Source organism: Triplophysa rosa, linkage group LG23, assembly GCF_024868665.1.
Source record: "Triplophysa rosa linkage group LG23, Trosa_1v2, whole genome shotgun sequence".
In the NCBI taxonomy this organism is placed as follows: Eukaryota; Metazoa; Chordata; class Actinopteri; order Cypriniformes; family Nemacheilidae; genus Triplophysa; species Triplophysa rosa.
This window is the reverse complement of record NC_079912.1, coordinates 10,235,127-10,252,784: the sequence shown is the minus strand read 5'-3', so window position 1 is coordinate 10,252,784 and position 17,658 is coordinate 10,235,127. Positions and strand designations below refer to the sequence as shown.

Genomic DNA, 17,658 nt, shown 5'->3' with positions numbered 1-17,658 from the left:
ACCTCACAACTTTTTGTTAAATTCAGTCAAAAAGATTCAGTCAAAGACGAACATGACAGCTTTTATATAACAGACCAACGACTATAACACACTGCATAAATTTGATATATACTGTATATATATATATATATATATATATATATATATATAAGTTGTATTCCCTATGGAATGTATTATTTTTAATAGCACCTTTGGCACCATGATATTTGTAAACAGGCCTTTAGTATGACTCACTCGATGCTCTAAAGTACGGTGTACTTAAATGATTTAGTTTAACTCTTGAATCCTCCTAAAAGTTCACACAACACAACATAATCAAGTAAAATTGACAAAATCAGTTAAATCTACAAGTCCCTCTTAAGTAGATTCAGTTCTTACTTTTTACAGTGCAGTTATCAAACCATCAGTGAAGCAATCAAACATCATAAAATATTAATGACTTGTTTTCTCTGCAAATGAGTACATGCACATGTTCCTGTCGCCACCTAAAGCTAATACCAAATTGAAATGCTTTTCTTCAGCACATTTTAGTGCTGCGGATCACAGACCCTCCCATTACATAACCTGCTTTCCTAAACTCTCTCAACATCTGCACTCCAGGTCCTAAATCCAGCAGAGCACCATGGATACAGGACACACCCTAAAACTCTCTCTCTCTCTTTTCCTCCGCAACCCCAAGAGCTCCAACAGCAGTAGAATGCAGACAGACCTGCAGTGCCTCACCCAGAGCTTCTCCTCTCTCTCCTCCTCATCTGACCTTGATTCCTGTCCTTATTTACTGCAGAATTACAGCCCGTGACCACACCCTGCTCTCTCTAGGAATTGGATTCATCCTAGATTGCGCGTTAAAACCATCTGTAACACTGAATTAAAAACGCAGCAAAGCATTATAAAAACCAAAGCATTTTATTTCCTCTTAACATCACGTCGCCATCACATACTGTATGACACTCAACAAATTACAATCTATCACAGTTTTTGAAAGCTAAACAGAATTATAACACCTATAAAGAAAAACAAAACAAACAAATGCACAAACAAAACCTATAAAAAAGATAACATTTGAAATGTTCTATCACTTAATCTCCATTTGTAATCTCCAAGTACCATTTCGGCTTTAAAACATAAACATCTTATCTTTTATACACAACCATGACAACATTCATTTCTTTTAGTTTTCTTTTAAATAGAAGAAATGCAATCATTTTGCCATGCAGTGAATGTAACATTAAATATTAATTCAAACAAAAATAATATATATTTCTCTTTTTATAATATACTGTTCTTATCCAGATCATACAGACAATATTTAGATGAATATTTATATTCAAGTCAAAACACCCACCCTCCCTTTATCGGGAAACGATCTAAATTAATACAATAACCACAAATATAACCTAACAATGCTTTCATAGCTGCCATCAGTAGCATGGCTGAATTTCAGAAATGTTAAAAAACGAGGATTTCAGCAAAAAACATTTTGGCACAGAAAACCACACATCAAGCCAGTAGCATTTCCATTGTAAAAACACAACAAAAGAGTAGAGAAGGTTTTGTCTGATTTTAATATAAAAACATTCTGTGCATCGCTCGAGTCCAGGAGAGAAAGACTGTGTGTGTGTGTGTGTGTGTGTGCGTGCTTCTCCTGAGCATTAACTTGAGGCCAGTGGTACGTGTCCCAGAGTTTCTTGCTACTGCAGCATGCTTTTAATTGTCTTAGTGGTCGATTCATCATTAAGATGTTTTGTTGTGTACCTGCACAAAAAACCTATCAAATGTTAATTATTTGACCTGCTGTATTGTGTCGCAGCACAAACAAGTCAAGCTGTTGCCAAACAAGTGTTTGTTGCCAACTATGATCTCCTGTGGATAACTGTTTAGCAGCGGTATAATGGGGCACTTTTTAGGAATAAAGCATAAACAGGGTCAAACATTAACACTTGCTAAATGAGAGGAAATATTGGCTTTGGCATGTAAATTAAACTCTTCAGGTGATGGATTACTTTATTAGGAAACATGGTAGGGGGTTTGCACAGACCAAAACAATCTACTGAAAAACACAGGCAATTTTACGCATCTGACTACCTTTACAAAATTGGAAATGTTTTTATTAATAAATTTGGTAAATAGCGTTAATCAAAAAGAATTAGGCCAGTTTAAGTTGACATTTTTCAATTCACCTGACACTTTTAAAAATTAGTATTGGAATCTCCACCGCAGTTGCATATAAAAACATTAAGGGGCAGTTTCCCGGACAGGGCTTAAACCTAGTCCCAGACTAATTTAACTGTTAGAGATGTCTTGATCGAAAAAACTTGTACTGACATCTTAAAATATATCAGTGCGATTGTTTTGTCTCAAGATCCACACCAGTAATATTTTTTTGTAAAGTATGTTTTTAAAAATGACTTAAATATCATAATGTAACAAAGGCCTAGTCCTGCCTTAAACTAATCCCTGTCCGGGAAACCACCCCATATGTTAGATCTACCATGAGGTTTTGTATGTCGCCTTGTTTAATACAGTACCTGAGAGCATTCAGAAGACCTTCCACGCTGTTTGGCGGCTGATCTCTAAGCACTTTAATGCAGCCTTTCATCTGTTCGGGGAAAAAGCAGCCGTGGTTACTATAATGAGTACTTAACCTCATGAGTCAACACACTGTGAGACCATCTTTGTGTTTTCTGAGCACTGCGATGATAAGTCTGTGCCTGGTGGAAGTGAGAAGACTGTGAGGAGAGCTGACGGTTTCACTCACGTCTATTTTGGAGGACTTGGCGAAAGCACCAACAGGATGGACGTAGTCGTAGAGGATGATGACCCCGACCATGACACGCAGACAGAAGGACACGGTCTCCTCGCTGCTGAAACGACTTCGATACTCGCTGAATCCAAATGATAAAATCAGTTAATATTATGTAATAAAGATGAAATACAGTACTTAATTATATTGCTAATTTTTAAAAAATAGCAATATAATTTATGATATTATTATATAATATAATATATAATATTGCTTACATTATTAATATTTTTTTTAATTTCCCCTATGTTCCCTTTTTTATTTCAAGAATAATTTCTATAAAATCTGTGTCTTGAACAAGAAAAAAGCAGACTTACGGGGTTTCCAACATAACTTTGCACACACTTGCCATAGTGCTTAATACATCTGTGGTGTTCGCAATGGGCAAATTCTTATTCTGTTTGCAAAGAAAGATGATAGATTACCTGTCGTCTAACTGTAGAAATTCATTTAGAAATAATAAACTATTTTTGTTTACCTCAGATACAAACTTTGTCGTTCCATCGCTTAATGTCTTCAGCATGGGCGTGGCATCAGCGTAAAATAGAGATATCCGATTGGCTAATTCGTTATTAACCTCATTTTCTCCCTCGGCCTACACGGAGAGATGAATAAAATAAAAAAAATTAAGTGGAAAAGATGTTGAAAAGTCAAAAGTGTGGTAAGGTGATGGGTATGCTTTCGAGAGGCCTTTTTCTCTGCAAACTCATTTCTCAGGTGAAAAGAAGTCAAAACCCGAATAAAACATTAATGCACTGAATATTAAAAAATGAAAATGGATGTTTCTCAGCCTTTCTGCTCAGATGAGTAGGGAATATGTGTCAGGCAAATTTTGGGCTTGCCACAGAAACCAAAACATGGGCAAACTTCTATGGCATTAGGTCTCTGAGGCGTTAGTAAGGATGCTGCTAGTTATTTTGATTGAGATGAATTCTGGGCAGAGGAACAATTCATTGGTCGAATATGGGAAAAGTGAAAAATAATTAAAATGTTCCTTTACACAAAACATACTCTCTATTGAATATTTAAACATTATTAAACCTGTTTACATCTACGCACAGCAGCGGCCCCATTTCGCAGAATTTTATTCAAACTGACAAAACTATCAAAACAACTTATTTGTTTTATTTCAGCTTACCGTAAACTTCATACACCTGCACATATTGCTGTGCCAAGACTAAAAATAAATTCATACATTAAACAATAGCCTACACTCGGGCCGATGGCAGATGTGAAAGGCGCCAGCCAGAGTGATTTATTTAGCTGTTATACAGCAGCGGGGCCCAGGGGAGCTACTGCAAGGCTACTGAGTTCAGTCTGAGAGAATATAAGGGGAAAACCAGCACCACTTCACTAAGCATGGTATCTGGGCCGCACGGTGTCCCTCAGGGGCGTGAGCAAGGCCCGCTCTCAGATCAGATATTTAGTCCTAGGAGGGCAGGATTTCTCACGGGAGAACATGCACAAAGCTGACCACAGATCAGGTGCAACACTATATTGGTGCACCTCAATGCACTTTAGTGGGTAACAGTGAGAACTCACTCCCTCACCCAGTGGGAGACTATTTTCTGTTTGGGTCCTCAGTAGTCCCCTGAGGCCAGTGTGTGCACGTGGATACGTGCTCTAGTATGTGTGTGTGAGAAAGAGAAGTGTGTCAGTTGAGTGAAACGAGCTTAAATAAAAATGGCACTACCCCTTTCAAAGGGTCTCTGCTTTAAAGGATAAAACAGGTGGGGAAGAAGGGGTGAAGAGCTGTGCGGAGAGTGATATGTGGCCAACAGAAGAGTAAATATAAACAGGGGAAAGTAAAAGAAAAGGAGAACAGAATGAGAAATTCAACTTTAAGAAACCATAGGAATAGAGAGATGACTGTTTTGAGAAAACTTACAGGAACGTTATTGATCCTCATGCGACTCAGGGTTCTCCTGTAATAACTGAAGTCATTCTGAATGGCAGGATTTGTCATCTAGAAAAAAATGAACAAACAATTGAGTCAGTATATCTAGAAAAAATGTGTTATCTAGATTTTTACGTGTTTTCAAGAAAATGACCCGTCTGTGCAAAAGTCGGCACTACAATACAAGGGGGTGGCCACCTGAGTGGTCTTCTGTCATGTTGCCAAGTGGTTGCTAGGGTGTCCGGAGTAGTGCCTTAAAGAGACAGTCCACCCAAAAATAAAAATTCTGTCATCATTTATTCACCCTCATGTCATTTAAACCCTGTATGACTCTTTATTCTGTGGAACACAAAAAAAAGATATTTTGAGAAATGTCTTGAATGGTTTTGTGTTCATACAAAGGAAGTCAACATTGTTTGGTCTTTAACATACTTTGAAATATCTTCACTTGTGTTCAGCGGAAAAAAGACAGTCATACAGGTTTGCAATGACAAACTTGTTAATTTTTGGTAAACTACAAACCTAGAACAAAAAAAATACTCCACCCCAAAATCTCTATAATATTAAGGCTTTTCTGCACATTTAACTGTCCAAAAGGTGAAAATCACAACAGATATCTAGAGAATTAATACAAGACAATCTAAAGTAACATCCTACCTGTATTGTTGAAAACAGCGCAAGTATGAACAAATCTAACATTGAAACTTGAGCAGGTCTGAGCAAGCATCATTGGTCAAAAAAGAATGCTTGTGTTTTAAAAGGATCAACTCTCCGGGCAGTATGTTTTTAGCTTGGTTTAAGTGACATGATAGAAGCATTAAAATGCACTGTGGACTCTCAAAGAAAAAGACTTTATGGGATTAGCAAAAGCTGTACTTAAAAACCAGCAGTTTCTTTGAATAATAACAACAATCTGTCAGCTTTGACGACATATCTGTCAGACCTTAGGACAGTCTGGGTGATGTCTGTTCCTAAAAGCAGTATTCTTCAAAACTGAACCCTACTCCAGTGAATAAGTACTTCTTATGACAGATGGATGAAAAGGCTTATATATATAGTGACAAGACGAGATCTAAGGTCGGGTGAGAAATGCCCCCTTTAGGATTTACAGGAGCAAAGGTCACCTTTAATGATGCCAAATGACCAGCTCAGTGATTTTGAGACAGAGACACTGACAGACATAAGCTTATTAAAGCGACTACAATGCAGAAAACGAAAACCTATACACTAATGCTTTGTGAAAACACGCCGCAAACAAAATCAACACGACACTTCAAAATGACATGCGTGTCTACATTGCATCTGAGAGCTGGTGTGGAGTCCATTTACGCTCGGCTAACCAGACAGTCAGTCGTGTCCCTGCCGTGTACGGCTCTACAGCATTAGCCGGCTGAAGTAGGTCACTGGGCCAAGCTGAGATGAGGGCATGGCTAGATGGAGGTTGGCATGCCACCTTACACCCCCTACCTACCCGCATTTAGCAGTGCCATCTCTTAATTGGGACATCTCTGTTCTTTGCCGCAGGCGACGGGGTTTATGCGAACGTGCCGAATGTTTAGAATAGAGCAAAGTGGAGAGCTAGTGTTGGCCTGGAGACAGCTGAGAAAACAAACGACTAGACGAAACATTACTTGATTTTTTAGGACACGTAACCTGGGACAAATAAGGAGGTCGAGTGTCAGCCTCTGAAGATTGTGTGTCCGAGGTTATGACATGCGTTGTCAAAGGAGATTATACAACTACAGATAGAGCGTAGAAGAACACGATATAGCACAGCGTGATGATTTCTTAAAATGATAGTTTATCCAAAAATAAAAATTCATCGTTTATTCACCCTGATGTTGTTCGAAATCTGTATATGACGCTTTCTTCTGTGGAACACAAAAGAAGATATATTGAGAAATGTCTCGATGGTTTTGTACAATGGAAGTCAATGTTGTTTGGATACCAGCATTCTTCAAAATCTCTTCTTTTGTGTTCTGCAGAAGAAAGTCATTGAAGTTTGGAATGACATGAGGGTGAGTAAATCTCTTGAAAAGCTTCAAGTGTTCATACAATGAAGATAAGGACGATGGCGGGAGTGGATAAAAAGCTATTTGTTAGTGATCTTAAATGTCAAAAAAGGTTGGGCACACACCTGGGCCGGCGATATCGGACTCGGACGATGGCACAGTAATTCTTTTCTCATTAGCTGGTCTCTAATCACAATTAGCATGTGAGAAGATGAAGCTTGTGAAGGCATTATATCTTCCTCAGGCTCATCTATCTCCAGCGACGTTTATAAAAAAAACCCACTGCATGTTAAACTGTTGCTGATTTACAAGATGAGCATGCCATTTCATTTCTCTAGAGAACATTAAACTAATGAATCATCTGTAGTCACAGACGACTGAAATCTGTACTGCATGCATTTATTCAAATTCACTATCACCCTAGATCTGTGCTTGGTCATTTATTTGGAATCACCGTCTATAGCAGCAAATCTAGACAAAGGGACAAGTTTGGAAAATACTGTTGATTAAGTGGTATACTGTATCAGGTCATTTCCCATTCATTTTCTACTTGATATAAGACTTATTTAATTACTAGAGCTTGCACCAACAGCAACCATCTCACTTTCATCCAAAAAATGTGCATGTAAATGACTGTATAAACATTTAAATATAGAATTCCATATGCAAATGTACCCAACAACTGCCAGAAAAGGGAAAAAGCTAACGAAATGAAAAATTAAGACTTGAATGATTTATTGTTATTATGTATAATGCATTTTAAGTCATGTGTGATGACTGAAGAAAAAACACTCCATGGCTGCGGAGGCAGATTTGCATTTGTATTTAACAGCAGCATAAAAAAACAAATTTTCATTTAATCAACATTTCTAGATGTATTGTGGCCATTCCAGTCCAGTGTCTGTTGAATTGAAAAAAAAATCAAACCTCAGGAGTGACAAAGTCATCCAACAGCAAGAGGTGATAAAAATCGAGGTTATGACATAAAAATATAACCTTTGAATTTTTACAAAGTTTTGTTTTAATGCTTAAAAGTAAATATGAACTTGTTTTCATTGCAGTATTTGAGGTCTGAAAAAAATACAGAGCTTTTCATTTTCTGCATATAAATCCATAAAAACAACATTTCTATGTGAAATTCGGAAGAAACATTGTTAGTAGTTCACAGAATGGAACAAAAATGATCATTTTACCGAAGCACATACCTATAAATAGTAAATTCAGAAAAACTGAAAATACTTTTTAAATGATCTCTTATTTTTGTGTGGCTGTAAGCCTATTTGCATCTGTATTAATTCAAACCATAGGACGTAATAGACTTAAATGTACTATTAGCATACAAGTGTCTCCAGTAACGCAAAAAACTGAGATTTACATGCAGACCGTTGAAGTATATCGGCTCCCTAGAGGAAAAACATATTGTGTTATATCTAACGTTATCATCTAAAGGCATTTGCTGTATATTCAGATTTATAATCTGGAGGGAAGGTCCTCACCTTGAGCTCATCGAAGCGCAGCGTGAAGTGCAGTATCTCGGCAAACTGTTTGGCGAGGGCCTGCTCTCTTTCCAGGTGCTGCATGGGGTCGCTGTACTTCTCGCTGGTGAGCGCTCTTAACAAACTGTGTAGCGCTGCTTCTGTGGAAACACACATTATGGGACATTTAGAGTCAATAAGGTTTTCTTGGACTGCCACTGTAAAGGTTCAACATCGACTTTGTTTTGAAAAGCTGCACTGAGAATTGGGAGAAAAGAAGATATTTTAAAGAATGTTGGTAACTGAACAACGGCGGTACCCATTGACTTGCATTGGTTTTGTGTCTATACAATAGAAGAGAATGGGTACTGCCGTTGTTCGGTTACCAACATTCTTTAAAATAATCTTCTTTTGTGTTCTGCAGAAGAAATAAAGTCATACAGGTTTGAAATGATATGAGGATGAGTAAATCATGAAAGACTTTTCATTTTAGGGTGAACTGTCACTTTAAACATATGAAACTACCTAATAAACAAAAAAATAAACAAATTACACATGCTAAAAAACAAGCATGATTTGTAAAAATAATGATTTAAGAATACCCTTTCACAATACAAGAAGCTGCTTTAACCCACAAATCCGGTTGTCATTCTCTCCATTGACCTATTGATGCAATGCAGTATGAGGCAGCATGTTCAAGCAATTACATTATATAACTCAGCGTCTGCCAGGCAGCCATAAATGAGTTTACGGTCGAGTTCGGTATGATCTCAGCCCGACTGCACCGACCCGACGTCCAACTCCTTTTCAATCCCAGTCTCAATTACGGCCCTTAAAATATACACATAAACAAAACCGAACAGAGTGATTCTGTGCTTTGCTGTTGTTAGTTTTGAGAAATTGCTCAAGAAAATCATACGGCATAAAGCGACAGAGGAACGGAAAGTAATAGCAACGGTCGGGCGGGTTTAAATTCATCTATCGACTACGCTTGATAAACAAGTGACTATTCAGGCTGAGTCCATATAATCTTTGGGTTTCTCTGCTTTATTTTCATTGGCTCCATGGAATGCCGCACCAATCAATGCAGTCAGAACGGTAGACAGAGTGGAGCTTTGTCAATCAACCCAGAAATTCCCATTTGGCCTTGAAAAAGCAAGAAAACCATGTAAAGTTTTACATAACCAAACTAGTAGAGTGAGAGAGAGTGAGAGAGAGAGAGCGAGAGAGCGAGAGAGAGAGAGAGAGAGAGAGAGAGAGAGAGAGAGAGAGAGAGAGAGAGAGAGAGAGAGAGAGAGAGAGAGAGAGGATTTCAGTGGCTGGTGACTCAAGTGGCAACAGCACGTAGAGTAAATTGAGCAGATTTGCTGTGCGCTAATGACCTCCATCTGCTTTAGTCAGCTTGGTAAAGCTGTGGAGCTGATTAGAAATGGCCATACATGCACACTATTCTCCATCCATTCAAAACAGAGCTGCTTTTAACAGTGCGTGCAGAGTATTGAGCGAGTGAGGAAGACGGCAGAGGGAAGACAGGTCGGGCAAGGGAGCGTATGTCACATCTGATTAGATCATGAGAAAACAGGAGGAAGGAAGATACGTAAGCAACATTAGAATGATGGAGATCCAAAGAGAACTGACAGAAGCTTAGAAGAAATGAAGAGAGCAAGGAACCAGGATACTTTGAATCTGACATGACATAATACACTCAATGACAAAATCATAACTGGACACAAAACACATCTTTCAGGGTTGTGTGGTGAATGAACTGAGAATATCTTTTGCGTTTCTGAATTTGAATTGAGGTAATAAATACAGAATGAAATGTAAATTCAAATTTTAAAGGGACAGTTCACCCAAAAATAAAAATTCATCATTCTTCTGTAATAAATGAATGTCATCATTTATTTACCCTCAAGTTGTTTCAAATCTGTATACATTTCTTTCTTCTGATCAACACAGAGAAAGATATTTGGAAGAATGCTTGTAACCAAACCGTTCTTGGACCCCATTGACTACCAAATGACAACGGTGGTCAAAAGTGCCCCAGAACTTTTTGCTGTCCTACATTCTTCCAAATATCTTCTTTTGTGTTCAACAGAACAAAGACATTTATAAAGCATTTTTTCCTACTACGGTAGTCAATGGTGCCCAAAACTGTTTGGTTACAAGCATTCATCCAAATATCTTTCTCTGTGTTCCACAGAACAAATCCATTTATTCAGATTCAGATTTGGAACAACTCGAGGGTGAATAAATTATGACGGATTTATCATTTTTGGGTGAACTATCCCTTTAAGCAACCTTTATGAAAATTAACCATGGTTTTACTACAGTTAAAAAAATAAAAACAAGGATACTGTAGTAAAACCACGGTTACCACAAAATAACCATGGTTATGAAAAACCTTTTTTTAAGAACCATAGTAAAACCATGGTTTTGCCATAAGTAATCAATACGGCAAAAAAACATGGTTACCACAAAAAAAAAAACATGGTTAATTTTCGTAAGGGAAGTAACTTGGTGGAAGAAAATTCAAGGAAAATAACTGCATTAATAATTAATAAGAAATAAGAAAATTAAAATCAAGGAAATTAAAACCCTGACCCTGAAGTTGCATAATAAAAGTTAATTTACTGTACTTTACTTCTTTTTTGTTTCATTTCTTAAATACATTCATTGTAAATCTTTCCCCTCTATTTTCCAAGCATGTCATTGTCAAACTCCTCACAGTGTTGCAGTCGCGTGCCTTTGTCACTTTGTGAAGCCGTCAACAACTATAACACCCCAAACTGACTTGATATACACCGATCGGGTCACGGTCAGGACAGAACACTACACGCCAAACAGTCAGAGCAGTTTGGCGAAGCACGTCAAGAATGAGCGCTCACGCCAAAAGCCGTTTTAGTGTTCTGGAGCGGAAAGCGCGGGAAAGCTGAATGACCCCGTTCGGCTGGTTACATAACGCGCGACAGACGACCGGCGTGGGGTGTGCACTCATTGACTACACATTCAAAAGCCATTACAGAGATTTAAAACTTTGGGCTTCGAGGCAAGACAAAACCCAATTCGATCCAGTCAGTCTTATTCAGTGCCGCTAGATCAGCTGCTAATGCTAATGAAGCATGGCGGCCTCTGAAGTATTTAAGATGTTTATTAGCACAAAGCTAGTGACGGTGTTGTTTTCTATCCGCGTGTCAGTGGACGGTTTACAACAATGATGGGTTTTTGAACTGTCTATTCATCAGCAGTTTCTGTTTACAGAGCTTTTCTGAAAGGACCAGCTGTGGTGCCTCCCAGGGGCCGCTCAGGTGTTTGTACACAACGCGTCAGTAAGCGTGTTTAATGTGTCAGATGCTCACAGTTTAGAAAACTGAATGAAATGGATACCATTAACTGATGTGAAATGGTTGGCCGCAGCACATTTAAAGAAACAGTTCACTAAAAATGACATTTGACGTTCTAATTTGTGTAAATTGGCAATTCCATGCAAATATCAACGATGAGAGGAAAAAATGAAAAAAGTTTTTACTAAAGGTTTTCATCATACTGAAAGGTGTCAATATTTGTTGGTTTAAATACCCATGTGAAGTCTCTCTTAAAGTTTCTAAAAGCATTTGTTTGTGTTCTTAAACGCATCATTTTCTATAGTCAGGTAAGTGAATTGTCACATCCATAATGGTCCATATTCCTCATAAACGGACACATGAAACTTTAAATAAAACAACTATTTTGTGGTCTATGAAGAGCTATCCCTTCTCCATTTCTTGGGTATTATTGCTTCTGATTTGTAATTTTAATTCACAGAAAAGAAGTTTTCTCTCAAAAACCGGTGTCCTTTTTTGTCACATCCATAACTTTTAAAATGGTAAACTTGTGCATAGACTGATATTATTCTATTATCAAGTATTGAGTACAATATAAACAGATGGTTCGATATATTGGTGATAATAAATACATTTTCTGAGAATTTATATTTCAAGTTTTGACTAAAATCGTCACACCAATAACGCTGGAATTGATAAAATGCTTGTCAAATTTCTTATTGCGTCTCAGAAAAATCTTGGTTTAACAAGACATGGCATGTACATATAACAGAAGGGTGTAATATGGCTTGAAATGTTTTTTCATAACCACTATTATTAAACAAAAATGTACCTAATCTCTGTGAAAACTGGTAGAACTTCTTCAGTTTGCCTACAAGCGGCACTACAGCAGCCCACGCCTGGTCTTGTAATGCCTCATCATGGGGATTCTGGATTGCCTACAAAAAAAGCATAATATTACAATAATACAACATCTGGCGAGTTCTAAACACACAGTCAAGACAGGACGTAATATTTTATAACAGAGTGAGTTTGTGTTAGAATTGTGTACGTAGGAGGTTTTGAACTTTAGTAAAGGGTAGCAATTTGCGGATGTAAATGATGTGAGGTTTTTGGTTTATTCGTTTTGCGTTCCACTATGACACCGGACAAAACATCCAGTCAATGTTTACTTTTGGTGCCTCAGCGCGCTCTTCAGTTCAGTTTTCAAATAAATGCGGCTCATTAAAATAATTAGTAGTGTTCTGACATAAAAAGAAATGTGGCACATCCTTTTGAGTGAATTACAAAAAGGAAATCAAAAACATTCACTTTCATTCTGAACAGGACGCCTCTCCATGGCAACTGTCTCTGTATAGCAACAGTATCCGTGGTAACAGCATCACTCACCCTGACACTCGTAGTGAACCGTGATTGAACAAAATACTGAATTTCAATCACACACGCGCAAAATGTGAGATGTTTTAAGCCTCATAAGTTGCCCCTTTATACTTATTTTGTGTAAATATGCACATTAAGAGTAGAGTATTATATGAAATTAGAAATGTCTCTGTATTTTTCTTGACATCATAAGAACACGTGTACCTCTCGTATCTCTTGCCCGGCGCCTTTATACGCCTGTAGTTCGTCGAGTATTCCCAACGCATCCTTTAGGACAACATCCACTTCCTCCCACGTCTCCTGCTCGGCTTCTGTGGGCTGGGCATCTGGAGAGAGACGGAAAGAAAAAAGGAAATGAATGGAGGAGCTTCAAGGTCTTTAATCAAATGGTCTTTTAAGGTCACCTCGGTGTTTGACATATTAAGAGCAAATGTTCTGCATAAATGCTACTCATGAATGTGATCTTAGCGTTCCTCCTTACGGAATAACATCACAGATCAAAAATAAAAGGAAAAAACAAAGAAACTTTGTACCTACTGACACTTTCTACACATCATTCAACCGTGTTAAGAGTGCTTATACTATATCTACTTTGACATCATTTGAACTATTAACTAGATAGTATAACATTTGGGTGACCTTTCACAGCAAAAGAAGCATTCCAATTGGCTACTGGTGACTAAAACAAACAAAATGATAAATTCTATCAACCTAATGATTTTTCTGCATAGTACGCTGAATAAAAGAATGTTCAGGATCATCTTTCTTATAATTTTGTTTTGTGCCGGCTCATGTTTAGAAGCGTCAAAATGTCCCCGGTGTACATTCATGAACGTGTCAAAAGTTAACAGCAACAACGTTTGTGAGTTTGTCGTGAACCTCTCATACTTTTAAGAATTTAAGTTTGTGATGAATCCTGAAACGAATATTATCGTTTGTTTTAGATGTAATGCAATGTACACGAATGTACACGATTTAAGGTTCTAAAACGCTGTATTTTCCACATACCGTGCATGTTTGGATCTCCTCTTAGCCCCGCCTCTCTGAAACGCGCAGATGGTTTACAAAGCTCATCGCTCTGAAAAGCGAGGTGTGCTATGATTGGCCAGTTCACCAGTGCTTAGTGATTGGTCAAAAACTGCAAGCGTGTGACGGAAATGTACCGCCTCTTACCATATTTGGAACATCAGGTTCCAAAGCAATTGTACTGACAGGTACGCCCACCTCACTTGCGTATACATTTGGCCGGTCTTAGTCAAATCATACCACGAACTGACGTAGATTTGTGGGGGTGTGGTTACACGAGGCGTTTCAGGCAGGTCTGGGTGAGCATTCGCTTTTAGATAGTATGCATCTTTTGTTCCCACACTTTAATTTTTGCAATTTTATGTGTCTGATACATGCATGGACAACATATAACACACCAAAGACAGAAAAACATGTATTCGTGCCATATCACCCCTTTAATGCATTAGCTACCAATGATCAATTCTTCTACAGCATTTATTAATCTTAGTTCATGTTAATTTTAGCATTTACTAATACATTTTAAAAATCAAACGTCGTGTCTGTTAACATTAGTTTATGCACCATGAACTAACATGAATAACTGTATTGACATTACCTAACATTAACAAGAATAGCTAATGTTAGCTAATTCATTTACTACTGTTAACAAATAGCACCTTATTGTAAAGTGTTACCGAAATATCACTGAAACAGTGCCTTAATGGGAGCTTAGAGAGCATCTGACTCACAACTCCACAGCTGTTTTCATATGTTTAAAAGGCAGAGTGTGGAATTTTAAATGGTGGAAACTTCAGGCCCACATCTAAAGAGAAACCTCAATGAGACATTGCCAGCTTTAAACTACAGCAATTCACGAAATTAAGAGCCACCTCCTTTCACACAACACACTCAAATGCCACACATTAAGAGTCTTGTTTAGCTCATACGTTCGTGACACAGTGTTTTCAGCTCTTGTGCTCCATTTCTCTCGTATTGCTTCGCTCGCCTGCACTTTCTATGAATGTTACATAACCGTTGCACAGATCTCTTAGGATCCTTAGAGGTCAACATGATTCACAGGGCAACAATTGAAACTCAACTCCATATCACCCCCTGTGTTTCTCCAGAAGAACTGCAAAGCGGCAAAAAACGGAGGCAAACACTGCCTGGGTGGAGATGTTCTGCGGGCAGGGGTAATAAAAGCCTGGAAACTTTTGTTTTCCACTCTCTCAACACTCTCTGTATCCTTCGCTTTGGTTCATTCACCTTCCTTGCTCTGAAATGAACCTTTGACACAAACAAACGAGATGGCAGCAGATTATGTGTGCTTCACAAACAATTCCCAAGGGAAAGGGAGTTTAAGATCGTATCAAGTCCCAAACTTGAGATATACACCACTGGTGCATCCAAGGGGAACTGGCATTTTATATGGCGAGCGGGAAATGACCTACGCCAAGTCTCTCAGAATTCAATTTTATGGTACTGTGCCCAAACATTCCAACACCAGACATGTGAGATAGACTCTTCCTCTAAAGCAACGTATTGTCAGGTACGTTTTGAGAATGGAAGATTGTTTACAGATGCACTGAGGATAACTGAAGACGGTTCAGCAGGTGGGAGGAAATATCTTACTTTCGAAATCGAGGAAAAAGTTGGGCTCCTGCGCAAGATCTGTGCATGTCAAGACTTTAAGGAGGTTCCCCATGACAACGTACCTGAAAGAGAGAGAGAGGGATTAAGGTTAAATAAAACAATTTGAAATGATACCTGTCAGATTCTGGTGGAGATAAATGGGTGGCAATTTCATGACTCAATCATGGGGGTACTAATCTCCTCTTATCAGTCAAGAAAGCATCTCCCTTGTTCCCTTTACCCCACAGTTTTCACTCTCCAGACGCAGTGGTTTTCCTGTGCAAGGCCCCGGGCCACCAGATGTCAGTTCTGAAGCCCCCCTCCCTCCCTCGGCACACACAAAGAGTTACGGGAATCCATGTGCTTTGGTGACCAATGCCAACTGTGCATGTCATGCCTACCGCTCACGTTCAGTTCCCTATTGAGGGGCCCTAGCCTTTCAAAGTCAAGATTAAGGAAGTAGACTAGAGTGTAAAAACCCCATCAATACACTTGGGTAAACAGCATGTCAACAGTACTTTTGCATTTCTAGTTTCAGCAAATAACAGTAGCCAGGTTTCCATTACAGATTTGCGAAAAACGTCAGCGATATTTTCTCAACGTCTATTAAGATCACAGAAGAGAAGCAGCGCCAGATGGCCAATATCAAATAACACTGTTAGTCCGGTGCTTGATAAAAAAACCCCATAAACAATAGAAAATAAAAATCTGTCGATTAAAAAATATTTGCGGAATGACAGCGTTTCCACTTAAGAATGTTATTCGAATCGTTATTCTTGAAGTCATTCTGGCCATACTTCTTCGTTGTAGGTTTTGCGGCAGGATGCGAACCAACTTTAGAGGTAAATAGTGCAAAGATCGAAGAGAAATTTCCCTATATCATTAAATTAACTCACTATTCCTAATAAATCTCCAAACTGCACTCATTCGTTTTCCTGCATTTGAGCCATCATATAAGATATTACTTAAAGGGACAGTTCACCCCAAAATAAAAATTCTGTCATCATTAACTCACCTTTGAGTTGTTCCAAATCTGTATAAATTTCTCTGTTCTAATAAACACAGAGAAAGATATTTGGAAGAATTCTTGTAAACAAACCAAATAGCCACCATTAACTACCATAGTAGGAAAAATTGCTTTATATTTTTTTTGTTCTGTTGAAGAATGTAGGACAGCAAACAGTTCTGGGGCACTTTTGACCACCATTGTATTTTTTCTACTATGATAGTCAATGGGGTCCAAGAACTGTTTGGTTACAAGCATTCGTCCAAATATCTTTCGGTGTGTTCAACAGAACAAATACATTTATACAGGTTTGGAACAACTAGACAGTGAGTAATTCATGACGGAAGTTTTGGGTGAACTATCCCTTTAATGTAATTCCTTACATGCTATCTTTCCAAATGTTCTGCCCAAACATGCCGCGAATGGTGTGACTTTTTCATACGCCACGTGACTTCTAAATGCGACAAAAGTTGTTTTCATTGCAGTTTTGTGAAATACATATATGCCTTTATCGTATTGCCTGAAAAAACACCTCATGTGAGCGAGAATATATGTGAGGATATATGTGAGTTTTTGCGAAATTGGGCCATTTCAATTTGCGCATTTTTAAGGGTAATGGAAACGCATGAGATCAAAGGGTCAAACAGCTCTTCCATAAATGCAAACTTTAAAAAAGTCAGGTTCACTTCAGTCAAATTTATTTTCCTTACTTCTGAAAAATAAAACGATCCAATGTACCAAAATATGTGGACATACTCTCATAACAATCACAATGGCCAGCGTTCTCGCTCCAGTCCACCCAGGATATTTATGAAACCTGTGCTTCAAAAATGGGTCATTGTGACCGCCCATATTTATACATCAACGTCTCTTCAGTATTCAGCAGCTTGACCTGCCCTCATGAACCACAGTTTGAGATGCTGTCAATCAAAATAAGAGGTCATTAGCATCCCTTTTAAAGATGCAATGCCATGAACTAGGTACCTAACCATCTGAAAACAAGCTATAGAGGAAAAACATCTTAAAAAATACATAGTAAAAACACCAGAGCAGCCACTTGAACTCGCCTTTACTAAAACCTCAAAATTCTTCATAAAAGCAACAGAGAAACGTTTCAAAGTC

General features: G+C 38.2%; 1 protein-coding gene across 3 annotated transcripts in view; it reads right to left on the bottom strand.

The window, feature by feature from the left end:
• Positions 1-254: 254 nt before the first annotated feature.
• The window catches only part of fam49bb (family with sequence similarity 49 member Bb), a 48,780-nt gene continuing 31,376 nt past the window's right edge, over positions 255-17,658 (bottom strand). Inside the window, exons 2-11 of one of the 3 annotated variants that reach the window (XM_057322511.1) lie at positions 15,531-15,613; positions 13,095-13,216; positions 12,343-12,448; positions 8,209-8,348; positions 4,692-4,769; positions 3,282-3,398; positions 3,121-3,200; positions 2,759-2,885; positions 2,529-2,599; positions 255-1,755 (exon numbers count right to left, since the gene is read on the bottom strand). In XM_057322511.1, coding sequence (XP_057178494.1) covers positions 1,692-1,755; positions 2,529-2,599; positions 2,759-2,885; positions 3,121-3,200; positions 3,282-3,398; positions 4,692-4,769; positions 8,209-8,348; positions 12,343-12,448; positions 13,095-13,216; positions 15,531-15,603 — 978 coding nt within the window. In that variant the 5' untranslated portion in view covers positions 15,604-15,613 and the 3' untranslated portion in view covers positions 255-1,691. The remainder of the gene's footprint in view (positions 1,756-2,528; positions 2,600-2,758; positions 2,886-3,120; positions 3,201-3,281; positions 3,399-4,691; positions 4,770-8,208; positions 8,349-12,342; positions 12,449-13,094; positions 13,217-15,530; positions 15,614-17,658) is intronic. The other 2 variants (XM_057322510.1, XM_057322509.1) reach the window with 2 other exon arrangements.